Below are 18,453 nucleotides of genomic sequence, written 5' to 3'. Positions count from 1 at the left end.
CCGTCCGCGGCGTCGGCGTCACAGGTCACAGGCAAGAACGCAAGCAAGCTCCAACACACGTAGACAGCCTCCAACTCTGACGCCACCGTCATCGCACACGACCGCACCCAGGGATACCGACTCGAGATACGGCCTGTTAGTATCAGCCAGGTCATAATCAATCATCCCATCGCAACGACACATACACTCGCTCAACACACCCCCAACCCCAGCCCCCCCGCCTCACACCTCAGCCAACCAACCGTCACAATGCCCACCGCCGGCCTAAAAACAATCATAGCCCTCTCCTTCGTCCTCGCCCTCGGCTTCCTCCTCGTCATCCTCTCCTGCGCCCTCTACTCCAAATACCACCCCCTCCTCGTCGTCGCCACCTACGTCCTCGCCCCGGTGCCCAACTGGATATGCTCCCACTGCGCCAACCCCGACGACTTTGTCGAGAGCTCGGGCGCCGCCATCCTCGACCTGGGCCGGTTCTGCACCGGGTTCTTGGTCGTGATGGGCATCGCGCTCCCGGTGGTGCTGGCGCATAGCGGGATTATCGCCACGGCGGCGGCGGTGATGAGCATTGTGGGTGGGTTGTTGATTTATGGGACGATTATAAGTTTTGGGCAGTTTTTTCAGGAGGAGCAGGAGTTTTAGGGGGAAGGGGATGATTCTTGAATGAGTGATGGGGAGATGGATACCCATGAGCGGATGGAGGGTTCGGGAGATTGACGATGATGGGGGTAGCTTTATGATGAGGAATAGGGAAAGGCGATGGTGTTGGAGCTTGTTTTATCCATTATTTTGATTTTTGTACAATTACCGGTGTTCGACGAAAGGTATGCAATCATGTCATGGGAGGATGGGGCAGGTAGCGAAGGTGGGAACGACAGAATGGTGTGTGGGATTTGTTTTTTTCGGTTGATAGTCTTTGGAAAGTTGGGACTGAGGTTAGGAGGGGATAAATCAAGGTATTTTCTCTCAATATTCTTGTTGTTTTGATATGTTTCAAGGAAGCAATGCTGGCGAGTCTTTTTGCCTTGTTTGGAAACCCATGGCCTGGATAGAGCCATCCATATTCTACCAAGGCTGGATGGGGCCTTACCAGGATGATTACCAACAGCCCAATCACCTCTGCCCGCTCGTACATTGCCCAGCCTCGCGTTCACATCTTGAAATACTTCGGCAGCCCAGCTTCCCCGCTTCAAACACTACAAACATGTTCAAATAAGTTTCAAAATCTCGAGCAACATATCCCTGGTCATGGACTTGACCGTGGAGGAAAAGATATTCTTTGATAGAATTGAGAAGGAATTCCTTGACTATGTCCACAATGGTATCCCCATCCGTTTCATATATGTCAAAGAGATGCGGCTCGTTGATCGAGCTTTCGTGCAGCAACATTACCTTCCCCGTGTCAGGAGGTTGAGAACAAATCCCGTCACCCTGGAATTCATTGAATATACCTCCTCAACCAAGCCGCGCATGCAGGCTCACCTGCAGACGGTGGTGAAATATGACATGCTCTCCCACAGGTGGCTGCTCGAGGGGGAGCCCAGTTTCAAGGTCAGGTTGTGACAGTGCAGACTGCTAGGTTAACGGATTATAGTTGGCACAAAATGTCGACAGCAAGCCCAATCCACTTGACTCTCAAAGGCGTGAGTTCTGAAAAGGAAGCAATAGTGGTTGATAAAAGCCGTTTAGAGGTTGTGTATCTCTGACCATATCTATCCTCTCTGCCCGCACACCACACCGAAACAGTGCGTTAAAGCATTGCTTCCTTACCTTCGAAGTTTTGCATTGTTGAGTCTACCATATACATCATTGGATAATACTACAAAAAAAAAAGAAAACGCCCGCGCCGACATGCCCATGTTGAAAACCAGATGCCCTGTTTATTCCGAAATCTGCCAAACCACCAGACACACGTTGAGTGTGCTCTGCATTTGCACATCTATCCCATCCTTCAACCTACCACACCCTTAACAAACCTCCCCAAAAACCCTCAACGGCCCCGCCAACTTGGTAAACATCTCCTCCCTCTCCCCCACCTCCGTGCTCAGTATCGTAACCGCACCCCCGGCCCCAATCCTCCAAACCTCCTCCTCCCCCCCCTCCCTCCCCACCTCATCATCCCACCTAAACAAACTCCTGATCGTAACGCTCCAATCCCCCCGTCCGCTAACACAATGATAGCCCACAACCCCCGAATACAACCCCCTCTCCCTCCCCCCTTCCACCCCCCTGAGTATCTCACAACTCCTCCTCTTCGGCGCCCCCGTCATACTCCCCGGCGGCAGCGCCCCCGCCAGCGCATCCAACCCACCATACCCCCCCTGTCTAGGCAACTGCCCCTCAACAACAGTGATCATCTGAAACACAGATTGATACTCCTCCACCTTTAGCAGATCCCGCACAGTCACATTCCCCGCTCCGCAGATGGAGTGCAAGTCGTGACGAACTAAATCAACAATCATGAGGTTTTCCGCCTCCTCTTTGGGGACGTGGAGGATGTTCTCTGCTTGGGAGAGGGTGGAGCAAATGTCCGACTTGCGGACTGTGCCTTTCATCGGACGCATGGAACATTTCCCTTGACGGTCGTAGGTTAGGAAACGCTCGGGGGAGGCGGAGACGAGGGTTGCCGGGTGGAGGCGGAGGTAGGACGCGAAGGGGGCGGGTTGGCGGATGCGGAGGTGTTTGAACAAGGACCAGGAGTTGGGCCGGGTGGCGGGGGAGGAGGAGAGGCGGGGGTGTTTGGGTTGTGTAGGTGATAGGGGTGGTTGGACATCGCTGAGGGGACGGGTGATGGTTGTTTGGTCTGTCAGGCAGAGTTCATACGACTCCCCCGCGGCGATGTGTTCTTGGCAGAGCCGGACCTTGTCCTCGTACTCTTTTGTCAAGGGGGTTTGGATGGAGGTGGTGCTGCGGGATGGGCGGCGTTTGGTGGGGGATTGGGGGAGTTGGGTGTTGTCTTTTTTGGAGTTGAAGGACGGCCGGCGTTGGATGTTTTGGAGGGTGAGGAGTTTGCCGGTTGTTTTCTCTAGCCAGGTGTCTTCCTCTGAGCCGCTAGAGCGGAGGTGTTGCACGTGGACGACGCCGGCGAGGTGGTCAATGACGATGCTCTTGGTGATCCAGCTCAGGCAGACGTCTGGTCGATGGTGGGGGCGAGGGTGGTCGAGATTGATGCCAATGTCCATGAGCCCCTGCTCGTAGGTAACGTATCCCATAAAACCTCCCAGAAAAGGGGTCGTCTCGGGCCCTTCGACGTCGATATGTCTTGCGTCTTGGAAGGCTGCAATCAGAGCCCAGATGCTGCCATATCTGGCAATCGGAACCTGCTGTGACAAGTTAACTGACATTCCCCCAACAGCCTTGAGCTTGGTGGTGGCATAGTCATCGCCGGCGTGGTATTCAAGACGCAGGGCTTCGTCCAGACCAGCCGCAATAATGCTGTATCTGCCGCGAACATCAGCACTCGATTTGGCAGGTGCCGCGTTGGCCGAGTCCAGGATGATCCGCTCAGAGGCATCGGGATCAACTGCCTCTACGATATCCGGGACCTGAATGCCGCGAGGCAAGGGCACCGAGACAGAGCGCAAAACTGGGTCAGACTCAAACTTCTCCCACCACTGTCCCGAAGCCCTAGGTTCTCCTGACGGTGTGAGCTGAGAGAGCAGGCTCGGCTTGATGGCAGCCTCTGCCAGGTTGTGTCCATCCACCAGGGTCGTCCTCTTGTGTTTTTGATTCCACCCGAGTGCTTCCTCGAACCAGTTGACAATGATCTTGTTGCCCTCCTCTTCTGTGCACACCGACTCGGGATGATATTGCACACCCCAGAACGGCTTGGTCCTGTGCTTGACAGCCATGAGGATTCTTTCCGTTCCAGCTTCGAAACCCTCGCCCTCTTCACGCTGTTCCTCCACCCAGGCCAGCGGCAACAACTCAGGGCAGCCGTCCTGAGGCTGCCACCGAGCTTCCTCCCATTCTTGTTGGTCGATGCCCTCCTGTCCAATATGGCCACACAAGCTGTGATACAGCGTTGCCTTGAACCCGTTCACCCCGGCAAAAATGTCACCCTCCACCGGCGCAACTGAGTCCATACGGTGGATGATTGTTCTGACCATACCATGCAACCCCCTTCTCAGTCTCTTGACCTGACCTCCCTGGCAAGAATTGACAAGGCTCTGAAAGCCCAAGCAGATTCCAAGCACTGGCAGGACATTCCCCTCCTCCAGTTCCCAAATAAACCTCATAACGCCAACATCCCGTTGGTTGCCCGGATTGCCCGGACCTGGTCCACAAACAACGGCATCATATCTGGCGAGCTCCTTGACAAATCTCGACTTGGCCTCCTCATCCGGTGTTGAATCAATGCCCCAAGGAAAAAGCGATGGCGAGTCGATATGCAAGACCGAAACCTCGACATCCAAGAGGGTCTGCAGCAACGACGTGATGTTGTTGGAGAACGAGTCGTAGGCGTCCAGGAAAAGGATCCGCTTTCGTGAAGGCTGCTGCTGTCCTGGCTGCATCTTCATTTATTTCCGCTTACCCTATCCTCCTCTTCCTCTTTTCCTGCCTCAGATTTGTGTGTCTTTTGAAGCTATTCCCTCCAATGAGCGACTGATACCGAATGGCCGGGTTTAACCGCTCATAAACCGCCGAAGAATTGAATGATAAGCGAGTGAAACCGAGCCGAGAAAATCGTGGGACCGACTCTGTATATCGCCCAGCAGATGCACGAAGAGAAGAAATAAACTGAAATTATGAAGTCATACTGCAGGGACCGGCAAGGAAAACTGATTTAGAAAAAGAAAAAAAAAGATCAAGATAATTTGGCAGGTGGCAAAGATGTATGAGATACCGAAAAGTTTCAACCCATCAATGGGACCTTTTTCCTTTTTTTTTTTTTCCTCTTTTGTTTGTCACAAGGAATTCTGAATACTCCGGTCTGGGCCCGGGTCTTACGCGGCCACAACCCTAACCCACACATGTCTCCGACCGTCTTCTTACCTCCGCTTTCGCTACGACATGACAAACTCGAATACATAGCTGAGATGTCGCGACAGGGCCCGACAGGGCCGGAGCTATTTTGGGTGCCAGGAACTAATGTACAAATACTCCGTAAGATGTTCTTGATCCGCAGTGCTGTCACGGAGATAAACATCTCGAGCCTCGTCTCGTAGGGCTGAGGCTGCTGATCGGCCTCAGGTGCGGCACAGCGAGAGGGGCTCAAAGGTGGGTTGAGAATTAATTGGACAATGCTAATGGCAAAAATACGCATGGCATTCCCCTTTTAAACCCATGCCGCAGTAAGCTATGTACTACTTACTATGCACCTGTCTCTACATAGCATGCGGTCCAACGATAGGTGCAGTTGGGTCTGTGATGGCGTTTACTGTCTGCATGGAGCTACAGTCAGCTGTTCAACTCGCTTCTTCAACTCCAACTCCCTAATAAAGACCATCATCTCTTGTTCCTAACCAAAGTAGAAACACTTTAACTCACGACACGAGAAAACACGACCCCCGCCATCAGCATCACGAAATCTTATCGCTTATCTTAGCGTCCGAGGCCGCCGAACTAGACTGCTGCTTCCCTGCCGGTGCCCACTGCCAAGCCAACCTTAAGCAACCCCCCCCCCCCCTAGAGAGGACCCTCTACAAGGGACCCCATAAATCGACATCATTCCCGGCACCCGGCACCCGGCGCGTTGGACAAGACCTCGACAAGACCCCGACAAGACTCGGTGGAAGATAGTAGAAGAAGGAAAGGTGTTTGTTTGTTTCGGACGAACCAGTCTTGCTTAAACAATATATCACGGGCCCAAGTCCCGTTCGGCAAACTACTGACAGGTACCTGGTGCAACCAGCACAAAGTCCCGGCTTGTGACGACGAACCGAACCTCCTTCGACACCTCCAATAGTTGACCGGCGCAAAGATTGAAAAGTCGAACTGGCTAGACATTGGCGGGCGAGCAAGAGATGAGTAACGCTGCCGGCGGCAGCAGCCGCAAGAGCAGCGTTGTCAGTGGCTTTCACGGGGAGCGCGCAGGAGGGGCAAGTTCAGACACAGTCGGCTCTCTTCTGGCCGCCATTGGGACATGTCTGACAGATGCGCTGCGACTATTCATGTTTGCCGACAAGCGTCACTGGGGACCCGACGAGTTCGAACAAACGCGCGCGTTGGAGGACGCACTCGACGAGGCAAAGAAGGACTTTCAGGAAATGGGACAGCTGGTGCGCGGCCAGTTCTACTACGAGAACGACAGGATACGTATGTTCTTGTGTCTCTTCTTCCCCACATCTCTTCCCCTGAGATATCCTAACTAGCCATGCCCTCCTTTCACAGCCGAATCCCTCAACGAACTCCGCCTCCTCCTCGCCCAGTTCCAAGAACACTACGAAAACCTCAAATCCTGGGCCCGTCAAGGCGGCCCGATAAACCCCATCTGGGCGCGCGACACCTCCTCCCTCCGAAAAGACCTCCACCGCGCCCAATGCCGCGCCGCCCGACGAATCTCCCTGATAGCAGAACAGCCCACCCCCCGCTGCCTCGGCGCAACACAAGTATACCGTCTCCAGAAACGAAACGAAGCAGAAAGGTTACGCCTCCAAAAGCAGAGAGAAGCCCTGCCGCCCTGGCAGCAGCAGCAGCAACAATCCCATCATCACCAACGCCCAGATCACAACATCCAATCCCCCACCTCCCCGGACAGTACCATGCCCCAAATCACCACCAAACACCACCCCCTCCGCCGCCCCCCCTCCCTCGAATCCCTCGTCCCAAAATGCAACCAAATCGGCCGGTTCCAACGCCTCAACAGCGGCAACCCCTCCGAGTCCCCCTTCAACGACGCAGCCTTCATCTGCGACTTTTGCAACGGCTACCTCGTCTGGCCCTACCTCCGCACCATGCCCTCTGTCAGATCTACCCTCCCCCAACAACCCCCACCAGACCCATTATCACCAGCATACGACTCCAAAACGGTCAACAATGGCTACCCCCACTGGCAAGCCTCCGGGCTGTCATGCACAGCCAACGAGCCAAAGACACTGGTGTTTGCCCGTTGGCGATAGCGAACCACATGCCCCCCGAGCCGGGGGAGTGGCAGGCGGGGATTGTATGTCCCTACTGTGAAGAGGACACTTATTTGGACGAGGGGGAGGACTCGGGGGAGATGAAGTATGTGATGGACGACAAGGGGTTTGGGAGCGTGGAGGAGTTTAGGGAGCATTTGGAGTGGTATCATACTGCGATGGCGGTGCCGAAGCTGGAGGATGTGGTGCCCGAGGTGGTGAGGGGGAGTTGTGGGGTTATGTAAGGACATTGGGTTGTTGGTTAATAATATTTGGTGTTTTTGGGAAAATTGAATTAGCATGGCGTTTTTTTTTGTGGTTGGGATAATAGGGTGGGATGAACAAAAGTAGGATAGAATCTGGACTGCTGTGGAAATAGCATGATGCTCTCTTTCGGAGGCGGGGGCAACAACAATAGTGAAATCATACAAGCTAATCTCTCACTTTTTCATTCCTCATGACCACAAACGTGGTACTTGTCGATACCCCCTCTTATATATATATATATATATATACACACCACCCAACCTCTGTTTACACCCCCTTTACTCCTCAGGCCGATCCCTCACTACAACTCTACACCCCCTCCTAGCATGCCAAACCCTCCTCTCCCTCCTCCTCCCGCCGGCAACCATCAACCCAAAATCCTCCACCTCCTTCTTCCCCTCCCCGTTTTCCTCCTCCACATACGGCACAACCTCCTCCACACTCCCCCCAATCTCAAACGCCCCCCTGCACAAAACCGTAACCCCCATGCTCACCTCCCTCACCCCGCCATCCCCCGCCACCCGTCCAATCGGAAACTGCAAGTTCCCATTCCACGCAAACTTTGCCATCTTCCTCGTAAAATCCAAAGAGACATTAAACGGCCGATGGCAAAGCACAGGCATGAGCCTCAACAACCCCAACACCGGCCTTTTCCCCCGGTTGACAACCCTTACTTTGAGCTCCAGAAACTCGTCGACGTATGCCTTCCCCTCCTTCCCCCCCTCCCTTTCCCCCGACCCAGAGAGGGAGATATCAATGTCAACCTCATCAACCCTGATCACATCGACCATCTTGCTGTTGAACCTCATCCCCCTAAAGCTAATCTCCCCTTCTCTCGTCTTGCCTGTAAAAGTCTTCCACGTCCCCCGGAGCGAATCAAGGACTTTTTCCCGATACCAAAACGCTTCGCGGCTTGCTTTTTCGGCTTCGGGGGAAATCTTGGTCGAAACCACAAACTGCCTCTGGCGAGAGGGGTTGAGCGCCGGGATGAAAGCGTGGGGGTCTTCAAGATAAACCCTCCTGATGGGCAGGACAAGACGGGTGGTGTTACCCGGCAGTATATGTTCTTCCATGCCGATCGGCCTGTCATTCTCCCCGCCGCCTGATGATAGCGACACCGTCATCTGGCTCGGCCAGGAGTTCCTTAGATCCAGGAGCAAGAGGCAGTGCGTTTCCGGGGTGAGGAGTTGGGTTGTTTTATCCAGGGATTTGGTCCAAAGCGACTCGGGGATGGAGCTATTCAACGGTATGACGTCCACCCGGCTGATGTCAACACTGGCGTTGACCGTCACAGTCAGCTCCATCGAGACTTGGCGGGTGTAGAACTGCTCGGCGATCTCATCCGGGGGCACACCCAAGTGCGCGTAGTCGACCTGGATCAGACCGTGCGTCAGACCAGGTTTGCCCAAGATTTCAAAGTCAAATGTGGCTGTTTGGCCGGGAGCGATAAACCGGTCGTTGCGGGCACGGTTGCGGAGACGGAGCGCCTGTTTCTTGGCCAGGATGAGCTCATACTCGTAGAGCTCCGTGGCCGTGGCATCGCGGCTGTTGAGTGCGGTTTGAAGGGGTTCCTGTGTCGAATCTTTGAAAGAAAACAAAAGAAAATCAACAGGAGTGTCAGGTGACAGGTTTTGCAAGGTGACTGAAAACCGCTGCCTTTCCCCTTCCAAGATCATCACCGAGGACTGAGGGAGGGTAGACGACTTGACTACCACAGTAGGCTGTGGAGAGATGACTTTGAGGTCAAAGTTGTAGGGCTTCAAACGCTCGACAGCCGGTGACACGGCAACCATGTTCGCCTCAAGGGCAGTGATCCCAGAAGCTTTTGTTCTGGTTTCATTGTCAGGGGCCCAAGGCTCAACAAAAATGGGAAACCGCCTCTCCCGGCAGCCTCTCACTTTGATCACCGCGCCCGTAACCTTGACGGTCCCGCCAGCTTTTGGTGTGCCGGATATTCTCAAGATTTGCGTCCGATAGGGTCCAATAATAGTGTGCTCGACACCTGATTCAAAATCGGCCCCTTCCGTGTCGAGACGAACACTTTCAATGTCCACCTCCATTTCAAAAGGGTTCTGGAGTGTCAGCCGAAAGGTGGCTGGCTCACCAGCAACCAACGTCGACTCAACCATGGCAGTGTCCGGTCGCTTCAAAAAGGGATTGTAAATAAATGGGTCCACATCCTGCGAAGCCCGAGCAGTCGCCGCTCCAGGCAAGACCGTTTTGGCGTGCGCAACCGGCGTTCTCGTGACAGGCAAAGGTTCCAGCCTTATGCCTCTGAGCAGAAACTCGTCCCAGTACTCAGCCGCCAGCTCGCCAATGCCCATCCTCTTGGACAAGTTCGACGTCTTGAGAATATTGGCCATCAGACGAACCTGTTCCTCCCTCGATATCGCAGGATAAGCATCCTCCCTCCTCGGACCAGGCGCAATCCCACTTCCCGCCGTCCTCAAAAGATCGCTCGAGTATTTCAACACTCCCGCAAAGTCAGGCAAGGCCTCGCTGAAGTTGATGCACGACCTCAGGATATTCAACTTGACAGTCTGCATGCCGAAAAACCTCGCGGCCGACTGCCTCTGAATCCTCGCCACAACCTCCAAGTCGGTATCCTTCGTGTCCCTCGTCGTCGTAGTCTTCTCATCATCATCCGTCACGGCAACCTGCATGTTCTCCCTCGCCTTCCCAGCCTGTCCCACATCCCCCACAACCCCATACGTCCTCAGCAACACCCCCAAAAACTCGTCAATCCCCCTCTCAACATCCCCCTCTGCCAAATCCAAAGCACCCGCACCACTCCCACCACCACCCCCCGCCCCCCCATTCATCCCATTCAACCCAACCAGCCCAGCCGCCGGATGGATCCCCACGTCCGCCGCCCCCCTCGTCCTAGCCTCCACCAGCCCCCCAATCAGCACACTGACCAACTCCCTCACCACCATCGCCTTCTTCCTCTGAAACCCCAACATCCCAAGCACCCTCGCAATCCCGCTCAGAATTGTCACCCGATCCACAGTCATCAGCAACTCGCTCGCCGCACTGGCAGGAAAAGCCCTGAAAACCATCTGCACAATCACCGTCCTCGTCGGGTTCACCGTAAACCTCGGACTCGTGGTCAGCAACCTCTTCCCCTTTCCCTTCCCCTCTCCCTCCCCCTCCTCCACCCCCAAAACCATCATCCCCAAGCTCTCCCTCCCCAACCTCCCCCCAGCCACGTGCAGCGCAGTCAACATCCTCGCAAACCTCACCACCGCCTCGCTCCACGGCACAGGCGGCAAACACTCGGCCGTCAGCCTCGAGTACAACCCCAGTATCCTCTCCACCACCTCGGGTATGTAACACTGCAGATGCCTCAGCCACTTCTCCTGCCTCGGGTCTTTTGCCTCCGCCTCGTTGATCTGCTGCGCTATCCCGCTCCCTTTGTCACCCGGCGGGAGCAGCACGCTAGGGATCGCAAACTCTATCCCCGCCCATCCAAGCAACAACAGACAGACTAGACACAACTCCAGCGCTTTCCCGTGCCAGACATGATCGTTGATCGACTTGGCCACCGTGGCCGCTTCGGTCAGCTCCTTCAGCGCGTTGGACCAGAGGCCGGATTGGAGGTACAAACTCCCAATGACAACCTGGATACGACACCGAGACTTGGACCTTATCCTCGCGTCCATACCCCCCGAGCCAAAACCTTGGACAGAAACTTTGTCATGACTGCCAAAGCTATCGGTTGGGTCGGATCGTGCTGGTGGTTGGTCCGAAGAGGCGGGACCAATGATATTGTCAAACGTGTAGAGCGGCGGATTGGGAAGTGGTTTGTTCCCGCTTATAGGAGTAGTAGGCCTCACCGACGGCGTAGAACTACTCGACCCGCCGCCGCCGCCAAAAGACGCCGTTTTGGAGGACGAAACAGGAGGCATCGACATGCGCGCGTGGTGGCCGCGATCTGCCAGAGCGGTCGCCGAGACGGACCGGCTGCCGCCGGGGAGGGCAAACTGCGAGTTCCTCCTGGCCATCCCATCCTGTCCCACCAAACCATTCATCCTGTCTTGGGCGGCCGAAGAGTGAACACCGGGTGAGTCGATGTGGGATAGCCCCTCAAAAGACTTGGCCAGGGTGGTCATCTCGGCGAGGATGATGGAGGACACGTCGCACATGACCGTCTTTATGGTTGTGCGCTTGAGCTTGTCGGGTGGGGGGATGGTGATTATCCCTTCTGGGATGGGGATCGGGTTCTCCCCGGCGGGGAGGTAGTCAAAGATGAGGACCTGGTGGGCGAGCATCTTTGGGTATTGGTCTCGGAGGTTTTCGAGGTCTTGGTAGAGGGTTCGGATGTTGGTTTCTTCTACCGTTCGGCCGCCGGCGCCGGAGTGGCGTTTGTTGAAGACTGAGGCGCCTAGCTCTGTGCCGTCGGCAATGGCGATCACGGCTAGCTGTTCGCGCCAGAGGTCGAAGGGGGAGAGGGCGAGGTGGGAAGGGGAGGGCTGGTGGGTCATGAGCTCGTAGAACATTGCGCCTCCCGGGAAGGCCAGGGGGGAGAACATGTCTGAATAGGGAAAACATCACGTTAGTTGGTTGTGCCATGGCGCGGAGAGAGTATGGAGAGTGCGCGTACTTCTGTGAGGCCGGCTGTCGGGCGTGACGTCCCGGAGGTGGACAATGTGCTCTTCATTGAGGCGGTTGACGAAGGCGGTGAAGCGCTCCCGTTTGATGTGGCCGATGGGCAGCACCAGCACTTTTATCCTAGCCGGGGCGATGGGTATGAAGGGATCGAGAGTCATGATGGCGAAGGGGGCAGGGACATGTCGAGGAGCTCCTGTTTGTCGAGAGGTGTGTTTCGGAGCTGTAGGGGTCGGTCGCGTCGAGCACAGTGCGTTCGTCGTGATAGATAGGTATGTCCGTTGCCGTGAACACAGCTGACCGACCTCAAAGTTGACGTAAGGAAAAGAGAGCTCCTGATTTTGGGCCTTGTCGATGCCTGCCCGGGGTGGACTTGTTTTAATGACATGCAATGCGATGCCAGCCCATGCCAATGGGGGGGTGTCGGCCGCTAGGTTCGTGCCACGGCGGGGAGGTGTGACCTTGGTGGAGCTATGGTCGCTATAATTGGCCCGCTATTTTCAGCCACGGGGGACTTGTACCCAACGGGTGCCCCTGAATCCTCAAGGGCATCGAAAAGGGGTCCAATTTTTGAGCTGTCGAGACGTTTGATGGAAAAATAAAACAAAAAACGTTTTGTTGGCTGGATCGCTGTAGACCACCAGACCATCTTCATGACCACGTATATAGCTATTCCATCATCCTATATACCGAGCTCCAGACGGCCGTGGAATAAAAAAAAACCCTAAAAAAAACCAAGAAAAAAAATTTAAATAAAAAATAATTAAAAAAATTATTAAAAAAATAATTAAAAAAAAATTAATTAAAAAAATAATTAAAAAAATATTTAAAAAAAAATAATTAAAAAAATAAAATAAAATAAAATAAAATAAAATAAAATAAAATAAAATAAAATAAAATAGAATAAAATAAAATAAAATAAAATAAAATAAAATAAAATAAAATAAAATAAAATAAAATAAAATAAAATAAAATAAAATAAAATAAAATAAAATAAAATAAAATAAAATAAAATAAAATAAAATAAAATAAAATAAAATAAAATAAAATAAAATAAAATAAAATAAAATAAAATAAAATAAAAAATAAGAATACAAAAAATCACTAAACAGTACTTAGTTATCTGCCATAACCTCGCTTTTCCTTATCTACCTTGATATCAAACACCTAACTATATACATACTATTCCCTTTACAAGCACTGTTATCACTCACATCATCCCTATCTGCACATCCTCGCTCATATACCTCCCCTGCCCACCCCCTCCCCCCTCCCTATTTTCCCCCCCTTGCCTCGCTTCCTTCTTCAGCTCACTATCAAAAATATCCACCGCCACGCTCGCCTCCACAAAATCCTCCAACTCCTCCGTCACCGTCTTCAACTTCTCCTTCACAGCAATCGCCCCGTCAAACCCAACAATATGCCTCGCCGGCGGGTTCTCATGCCCCCCAATGGCCGTCAAGGCATGCACCGTCTCCATCACCAGCTTGTCATACGCCGCCGCCGGCAGTTTAGGATACCGATATTGTATATCATCCGGCCTCTCCTCCGCTCCCACGAGGTGATCAATCGCCGTCTCTGGGTTGGCGTTCAGCATATTCCCGTAGATCTCCCTCACCGACGGTGCTGGGTTCACATCAGAGTCATAGTACGGTAGCTGAGGCGCGAAGACGATCTTGTTGGTGAGGGATTGGATCTCCTTGTTGGGTTGGACAACAGTGACCTTGATGTTGAAGGGGGCGATTTCGTAGGCCAAGGAGTCGCAGTAGCCTTCGAGGGCCCAGGTGGCGGCGGTGTAGATCGACATGCCCGGGGTACCGATATGCCCGCCGATGCTAGTGAGAATGATGATGTGACCTGTGTGCTGAGCGCGGAACTGGGGAAGGGCGGCTTTGATAAAGTTGACTTGGGAGAAGAAGATAGTTTCAAACTGGTCGCGGACGAGGTTGCGGGTCCGGGGGGTGGTGGAGAGTTCTTCTACCGTGCCGATGACAGCTGTGGGAAATGTGAGCGAGGGCATGGGAGAGGTGAGATGGGGAATGTGAGATACCTTCAAACTTGCAACATAGCAAGATATCAATTCGGCCAAAGACTTGGACGGCTTCCGCTATGGCAGCACCACTCTGCCCCATTACCCGGCCGTCGCACCGGATACCCCTGATTCGATCTTTCCATCCTTCGCGGTCTTTGCGGTTGCTCTTGCATTCGTTGATGAGCTCACGGAACTCGGCGCTTCTGTCGTCGTTTTCGATTTCTGCCGGTGGTAGACAGGCCACCACGTAGTCACCGTGTGCTAGTAATAACCGGATCAACCGTATACATAGCGGTGATAGCGAGGATGTGAGAAACCACGTCCGTGGCGAGTTGTGGGTTGCTGTGTGATCCATTAGACGATGAAATTCAAACCGTGAGATGAGCGATGAGTGGGGGTCAGGACGAAGCTCGTGTTCGGGAACAGGACAACGGGGCAGGAAGACAAGCGACAGAGGGGTAGAGCTAAATCCAAAACAAGGTGGGCACACGCACGGAACGAAGCTGATGGTGCGCCGTGAGAGTGTCTTGCCGGGCCTGCTTCGGCTGGCTTTCGAGTGTCGGCCATGGTAGGCGATCAGCGGCTGGAGTGGAATAAGCGACAGGAACAAGGCGGGAGGGAGTGTTGGCGGATAAGTCTAGCGCTCCACTCTCATGGGTATTGTAGACTGGTGACGGTGTGATAGGTAACTGGACGAGACAAGTTAAAGGCCAACGACTTGGGGGAATATTTCTCATCCGAGGTCGGGAGAGGGACCCGAACACTTATTTATGCCCCTGACCAAGCACCACCCAGCAGGTTGGTGGTGGTGGTGGTGGTGGTGGTGGTGGTGATAGCAAGCATCCCTGCCAGTCAACGGTGCCTAAGCTTCGGCTGGTGGATCACGGCAGATGTCTGGGCCCGAGAGAACGATGAGGCTCAAGCGGGTGTCATCGACAGGGGTGACATATCAACGGTGACTTGGAGATCCAATGCCTTTGGAGGAGTGTAGGTTGTATGTTGCGGATTAAGTATGTCCCTTACCAATTCTTTGACAATTGATCTTCCTCCAATGACACTCTTTCGGTCAACGACACACCTCTACCGCATATGCTTTGTTTATGCCCTCGACCAAGGTGAGCAAACCCTCGGATGTCAGATCAAACTCCGGCTGTTTACCGCCGAGTGTCTTCCACTCTTTACACCTCTACCTCACATATAACAGCCAACTCACCAAGGTTTGAGCTCATCTTTCATCCTATTCATGCGGATATATGTCTGGAGAAACATGAACAGAGAGCAACCCCGCCATCAAACGGTCTCGGCGCTGCAAGACCCCCACATCCACTCAACCCCCTCTGAAAAGGTTCTCTTCCGGCAGGCAATGATTCCCCTGGTGCCCTGTGAACAACCCCACGCCCCACGGGAAGCCACTGCGACTGACATTAACCCCCTGTAAAACACTTGCGTAAAAGTCTGGGGAAAAGGCACGAGTCGCGTCATTTCTGGCAGCTTTCCATTGACAGAAAAGCCCCGGTTTCGGATCGCCTACTGTCATGTTGCGTTACTGGCTGGCTTAGGGTCCAGACAGGACAGGGGAGTGGGTGAGCGAGGTGGGCGATGCGGGGTCCACATTCATAAAAGAAAGATGCCCCGCCATCCACTGAAGACGAGAGAACTCTTGGAAAGAGTCATTGTAATAAATCTCTTGTGCTACAAGACACACATCAAAATGCCTTCTCGCGCCGACATCACATACTTTGGCGCCGGCCCTGCCGCCCTTCCCACCGACGTCCTGGAAGCTGCCTCCAAGGCCCTCCTCGACTACAATGGCACTGGTCTCGGCATCGCCGAGCACAGTCATCGCTCTGAGCTGGCCACCAAAATCATCAACGAGGCCAAGGCCGACCTGGCTAACTACCTCGAGTTCTCTCCCGAGAACTATGAGGTCATCTTCATGCAAGCCGGTGGTACCGGAGAGTTCGCCGCCTCAGTCTACAACCTTGTTGGCGCCTGGGTGAGCAGACAACACGCCGCTCTCGAGAAGGAGCTCGGTGATGATGAAGAGGCTATCCTGGCTGCTCTCCGCAAGAAGGTCGAGACAGAGCTCAAGGTCGATTACATCGTCACCGGTGGCTGGTCCCTCAAGGCTTACCAAGAAGCTCAAAGACTCTTGGGCCCCGAGTATGTCAACCTCGTTGCTGACGCCCGCACCATCAACGATGGCAAGTTTGGCAAGATTCCCGATGAGTCGACATGGAAGCTCAGCAAGGACGCCGCCTATGTCTACTTCTGCGACAACGAGACAGTCGACGGCGTCGAGTTCCCGGCCTTCCCTTTGGTCCTCACCCCTGATGCCAACGGAAACGGTCCTATCGTAGTGGCTGACATGTCCTCCAACATTCTGTCCCGCCGCATCCCAGTCAACAACTACTCTCTCATCTTCTTTGGTGCCCAAAAAAACCTCGGCTCTACTGGTGTCACTGTTGCCATCCTCAAGAAGAGCTTCCTCCCCCCTCACGCGGTCCAGCCCAGCGCTCCCCTTCTCAGGAAGCTCGGCTTGCCAATTCCCCCCATCATCTTGCAGTACGAGATTGTTGCCAAAAACAACAGCTTGTACAACACTCTGAGCATCTTTGAGTGAGTATGCCTGTTACCCAGCCATCCCTGAGAGCGTACTGACGGAAGACAGCGTCTACATTGCCGGTCAGGTGCTCAAGAAGCTCCTCAACACCTACCCCGACAAGGTCGACGGCCAACAGGCTGTTGCTGAGAAGAAGGCTTCTCTCATCTACGGCGCTCTGGAGGCCCACCCAGATGTGTACCGCATTGTTCCTGACAAGACCGTCAGGTCAAAGATGAACATTTGCTTTAGGGTGACAAAGGTGAGTTTTAGCTTCCCATGAGTTGACCAAGAAGCTTGATGCTAACTCTGAACCCCAGAACGGAGACACAGACGAGACCGAAAAGAGCTTCCTCAAGGCTGCCACCGTCTTGGGCTTGACTGGTCTCAAGGGCCACCGCAGCGTCGGCGGCATCCGTGCCTCCAACTACAACTCCATCCCTCTGGAAGGCGCCGAGAAGCTGGCCAAGTTTATCCATGACTTTGCAAAGGCTTCCTGAGTGGATTCTTGGTCTCGAAAACTGAAAAAGGGGGCACATGAGCATTCAACAAGGGGATTCACACGTATCTCTTGCATATTTGCATAATCTGGTTCATTCAACCACCTAGCGTTCTTGTTACTTTTCAAATCATAACTTCATTACCCGACTCGGACCTCAAGATGACTTTTCAATCTCCTCCTTCAGCCACCCCGGCAGCTCGGGAATCTTGTCCCACCCGCTCAGAAATTCCTCTGGCTTCCCGCCCGGGCGGGCATAAATCCCACCGACATACCAAACCTTTTCCCCCTTCTTCACCGTCCCCTGCAACGTCGGGATAGCAGTCCTGCTCTCGACCAGGTTGCTGTTGGGGTCGGCATTCACCAAGTTCGCCTTCCTTATACTCCCGCCCTCCAAAGCCCTGATCCCGACCGCACCCTTGGTCTTATGAACCGCAAACGCCCCCTTTTGGCCGTCTGCCCACGCCTCAGGAGTAGCAAGATCATAATTCCCAATCAGCTTTGGACTCGTCCCCTCCCCCTTGGACTCATCCCACAAATCCAAATACCGCCCCTTTGACTCCCGCAGCGTCGACTCATTGCAGATGGCAAAACTCCCATCAGCCGTCATGACCTCCCTTCCCTCGGCCCAGATGTGATGAACCCGGAAATGGTAGTTCTCCGTCGCTCCTGGAACAGGCGGAAGGAGATACGTCTTGACGTGGACATCCACAAAAGGCTTCCACTCTGAGATGAGGAACGGGGTCCCATCTGGTGCTGTTTTGAGCTGGGAGGCTGACAGCCGTCTGGTTTTCCAGTACTCGCCCCCGTCGTCGGAAAGGCCGAGTTGGGAGGCTAGGGCGTATTGCTCCAGTGTGAAGAGCCCGGGGGGGACGGAGTAGGCGTAGGAGGACGAGTAGGCGAAGCCGCCGTATTTGGCGTGGGTGCCTTTCATGGGGTAGGAGCAGGCTTGGCCGGAGGAGAGGAGGAAGGTGTGTGTTCCGAGGCTGACCATGATGTGGCCCGGCTGAGGCAGAGCCTTCACCGGGGGCAGCACACCCCAGTGGTCTTGTTCTTCCGAAGTCCAAAAGGGGTGCGTCTCGGGGACGGCGAGACAGATAAACGCCAGACAAGCCCAGTACTGTTCCCCATATTATCAACCTTTTTGGTCTCTTGTCAAAAAAAAAAAAAAGGAAGAAAAAAAGAAAAAAAAGGGAGGGGGGGACACAAGACTCACCGCCGACCCAGGACTGCTGAACCTCTCAGCCATGTACATATCCCGATAACTATACCTAATAGTCAATTTATTGATGGTGCTTACCATGTCTGTCTGTAACAAGCTCACATAGAAGATATCCGAATCCATCACTGTTGACCATACTACGACTTGACTGCGGGTTGATGCTCT

The 18,453-nt window shown here is 53.8% G+C and overlaps 7 protein-coding genes across 7 annotated transcripts; 3 read left to right on the top strand and 4 right to left on the bottom strand.

Moving 5' to 3' along the window:
• Positions 1-249: 249 nt before the first annotated feature.
• Positions 250-639, top strand: PODANS_2_5630 (uncharacterized protein; the record flags this gene model as incomplete). Its single annotated transcript, XM_001911290.1, has 1 exon — positions 250-639. The coding sequence occupies one exon, from the start codon at positions 250-252 to the stop codon at positions 637-639; it is 390 nt and encodes a 129-aa protein (XP_001911325.1).
• A 1,325-nt stretch (positions 640-1,964) lies between these two features.
• PODANS_2_5620 (uncharacterized protein) lies at positions 1,965-4,511 on the bottom strand (the record flags this gene model as incomplete). The annotated part of the gene is made up of 1 exon (XM_001911289.1): positions 1,965-4,511. One exon carries the CDS (start codon positions 4,509-4,511, stop codon positions 1,965-1,967), a length of 2,547 nt encoding a protein of 848 aa, XP_001911324.1.
• Positions 4,512-5,942: 1,431 nt separating this feature from the next.
• Positions 5,943-7,303, top strand: PODANS_2_5610 (uncharacterized protein; the record flags this gene model as incomplete). The annotated part of the gene is made up of 3 exons (XM_001911288.1): positions 5,943-6,255; positions 6,331-6,906; positions 7,059-7,303. Coding segments are annotated over 3 exons (1,134 nt in total), but the record flags the coding sequence as incomplete, so codon positions are not given.
• Positions 7,304-7,603: 300 nt separating this feature from the next.
• Positions 7,604-12,094, bottom strand: PODANS_2_5600 (uncharacterized protein; the record flags this gene model as incomplete). Its single annotated transcript, XM_001911287.1, has 2 exons — positions 7,604-11,859; positions 11,929-12,094. The coding sequence occupies 2 exons, from the start codon at positions 12,092-12,094 to the stop codon at positions 7,604-7,606; spliced, it is 4,422 nt and encodes a 1,473-aa protein (XP_001911322.1).
• Positions 12,095-13,143: 1,049 nt separating this feature from the next.
• PODANS_2_5590 (uncharacterized protein) lies at positions 13,144-14,532 on the bottom strand (the record flags this gene model as incomplete). Its single annotated transcript, XM_001911286.1, has 3 exons — positions 13,144-13,928; positions 13,996-14,307; positions 14,454-14,532. 3 exons carry the CDS (start codon positions 14,530-14,532, stop codon positions 13,144-13,146), a joined length of 1,176 nt encoding a protein of 391 aa, XP_001911321.1.
• Positions 14,533-15,592: 1,060 nt separating this feature from the next.
• On the top strand, positions 15,593-17,067 carry PODANS_2_5580 (uncharacterized protein; the record flags this gene model as incomplete). The annotated part of the gene is made up of 3 exons (XM_001911285.1): positions 15,593-16,584; positions 16,637-16,829; positions 16,888-17,067. The coding sequence occupies 3 exons, from the start codon at positions 15,593-15,595 to the stop codon at positions 17,065-17,067; spliced, it is 1,365 nt and encodes a 454-aa protein (XP_001911320.1).
• A 156-nt stretch (positions 17,068-17,223) lies between these two features.
• On the bottom strand, positions 17,224-18,315 carry PODANS_2_5570 (uncharacterized protein; the record flags this gene model as incomplete). Its single annotated transcript, XM_001911284.1, has 2 exons — positions 17,224-18,186; positions 18,283-18,315. 2 exons carry the CDS (start codon positions 18,313-18,315, stop codon positions 17,224-17,226), a joined length of 996 nt encoding a protein of 331 aa, XP_001911319.1.
• Positions 18,316-18,453: the final 138 nt, after the last annotated feature.

The sequence above is a fragment of the Podospora anserina genome, chromosome 2, assembly GCF_000226545.1.
Source record: "Podospora anserina S mat+ genomic DNA chromosome 2, supercontig 2".
Taxonomy (NCBI): domain Eukaryota; kingdom Fungi; phylum Ascomycota; class Sordariomycetes; order Sordariales; family Podosporaceae; genus Podospora; species Podospora anserina.
The sequence above is the reverse complement of the archived record's forward strand: the minus strand, read 5'-3'. Positions and strand labels throughout refer to the sequence as shown.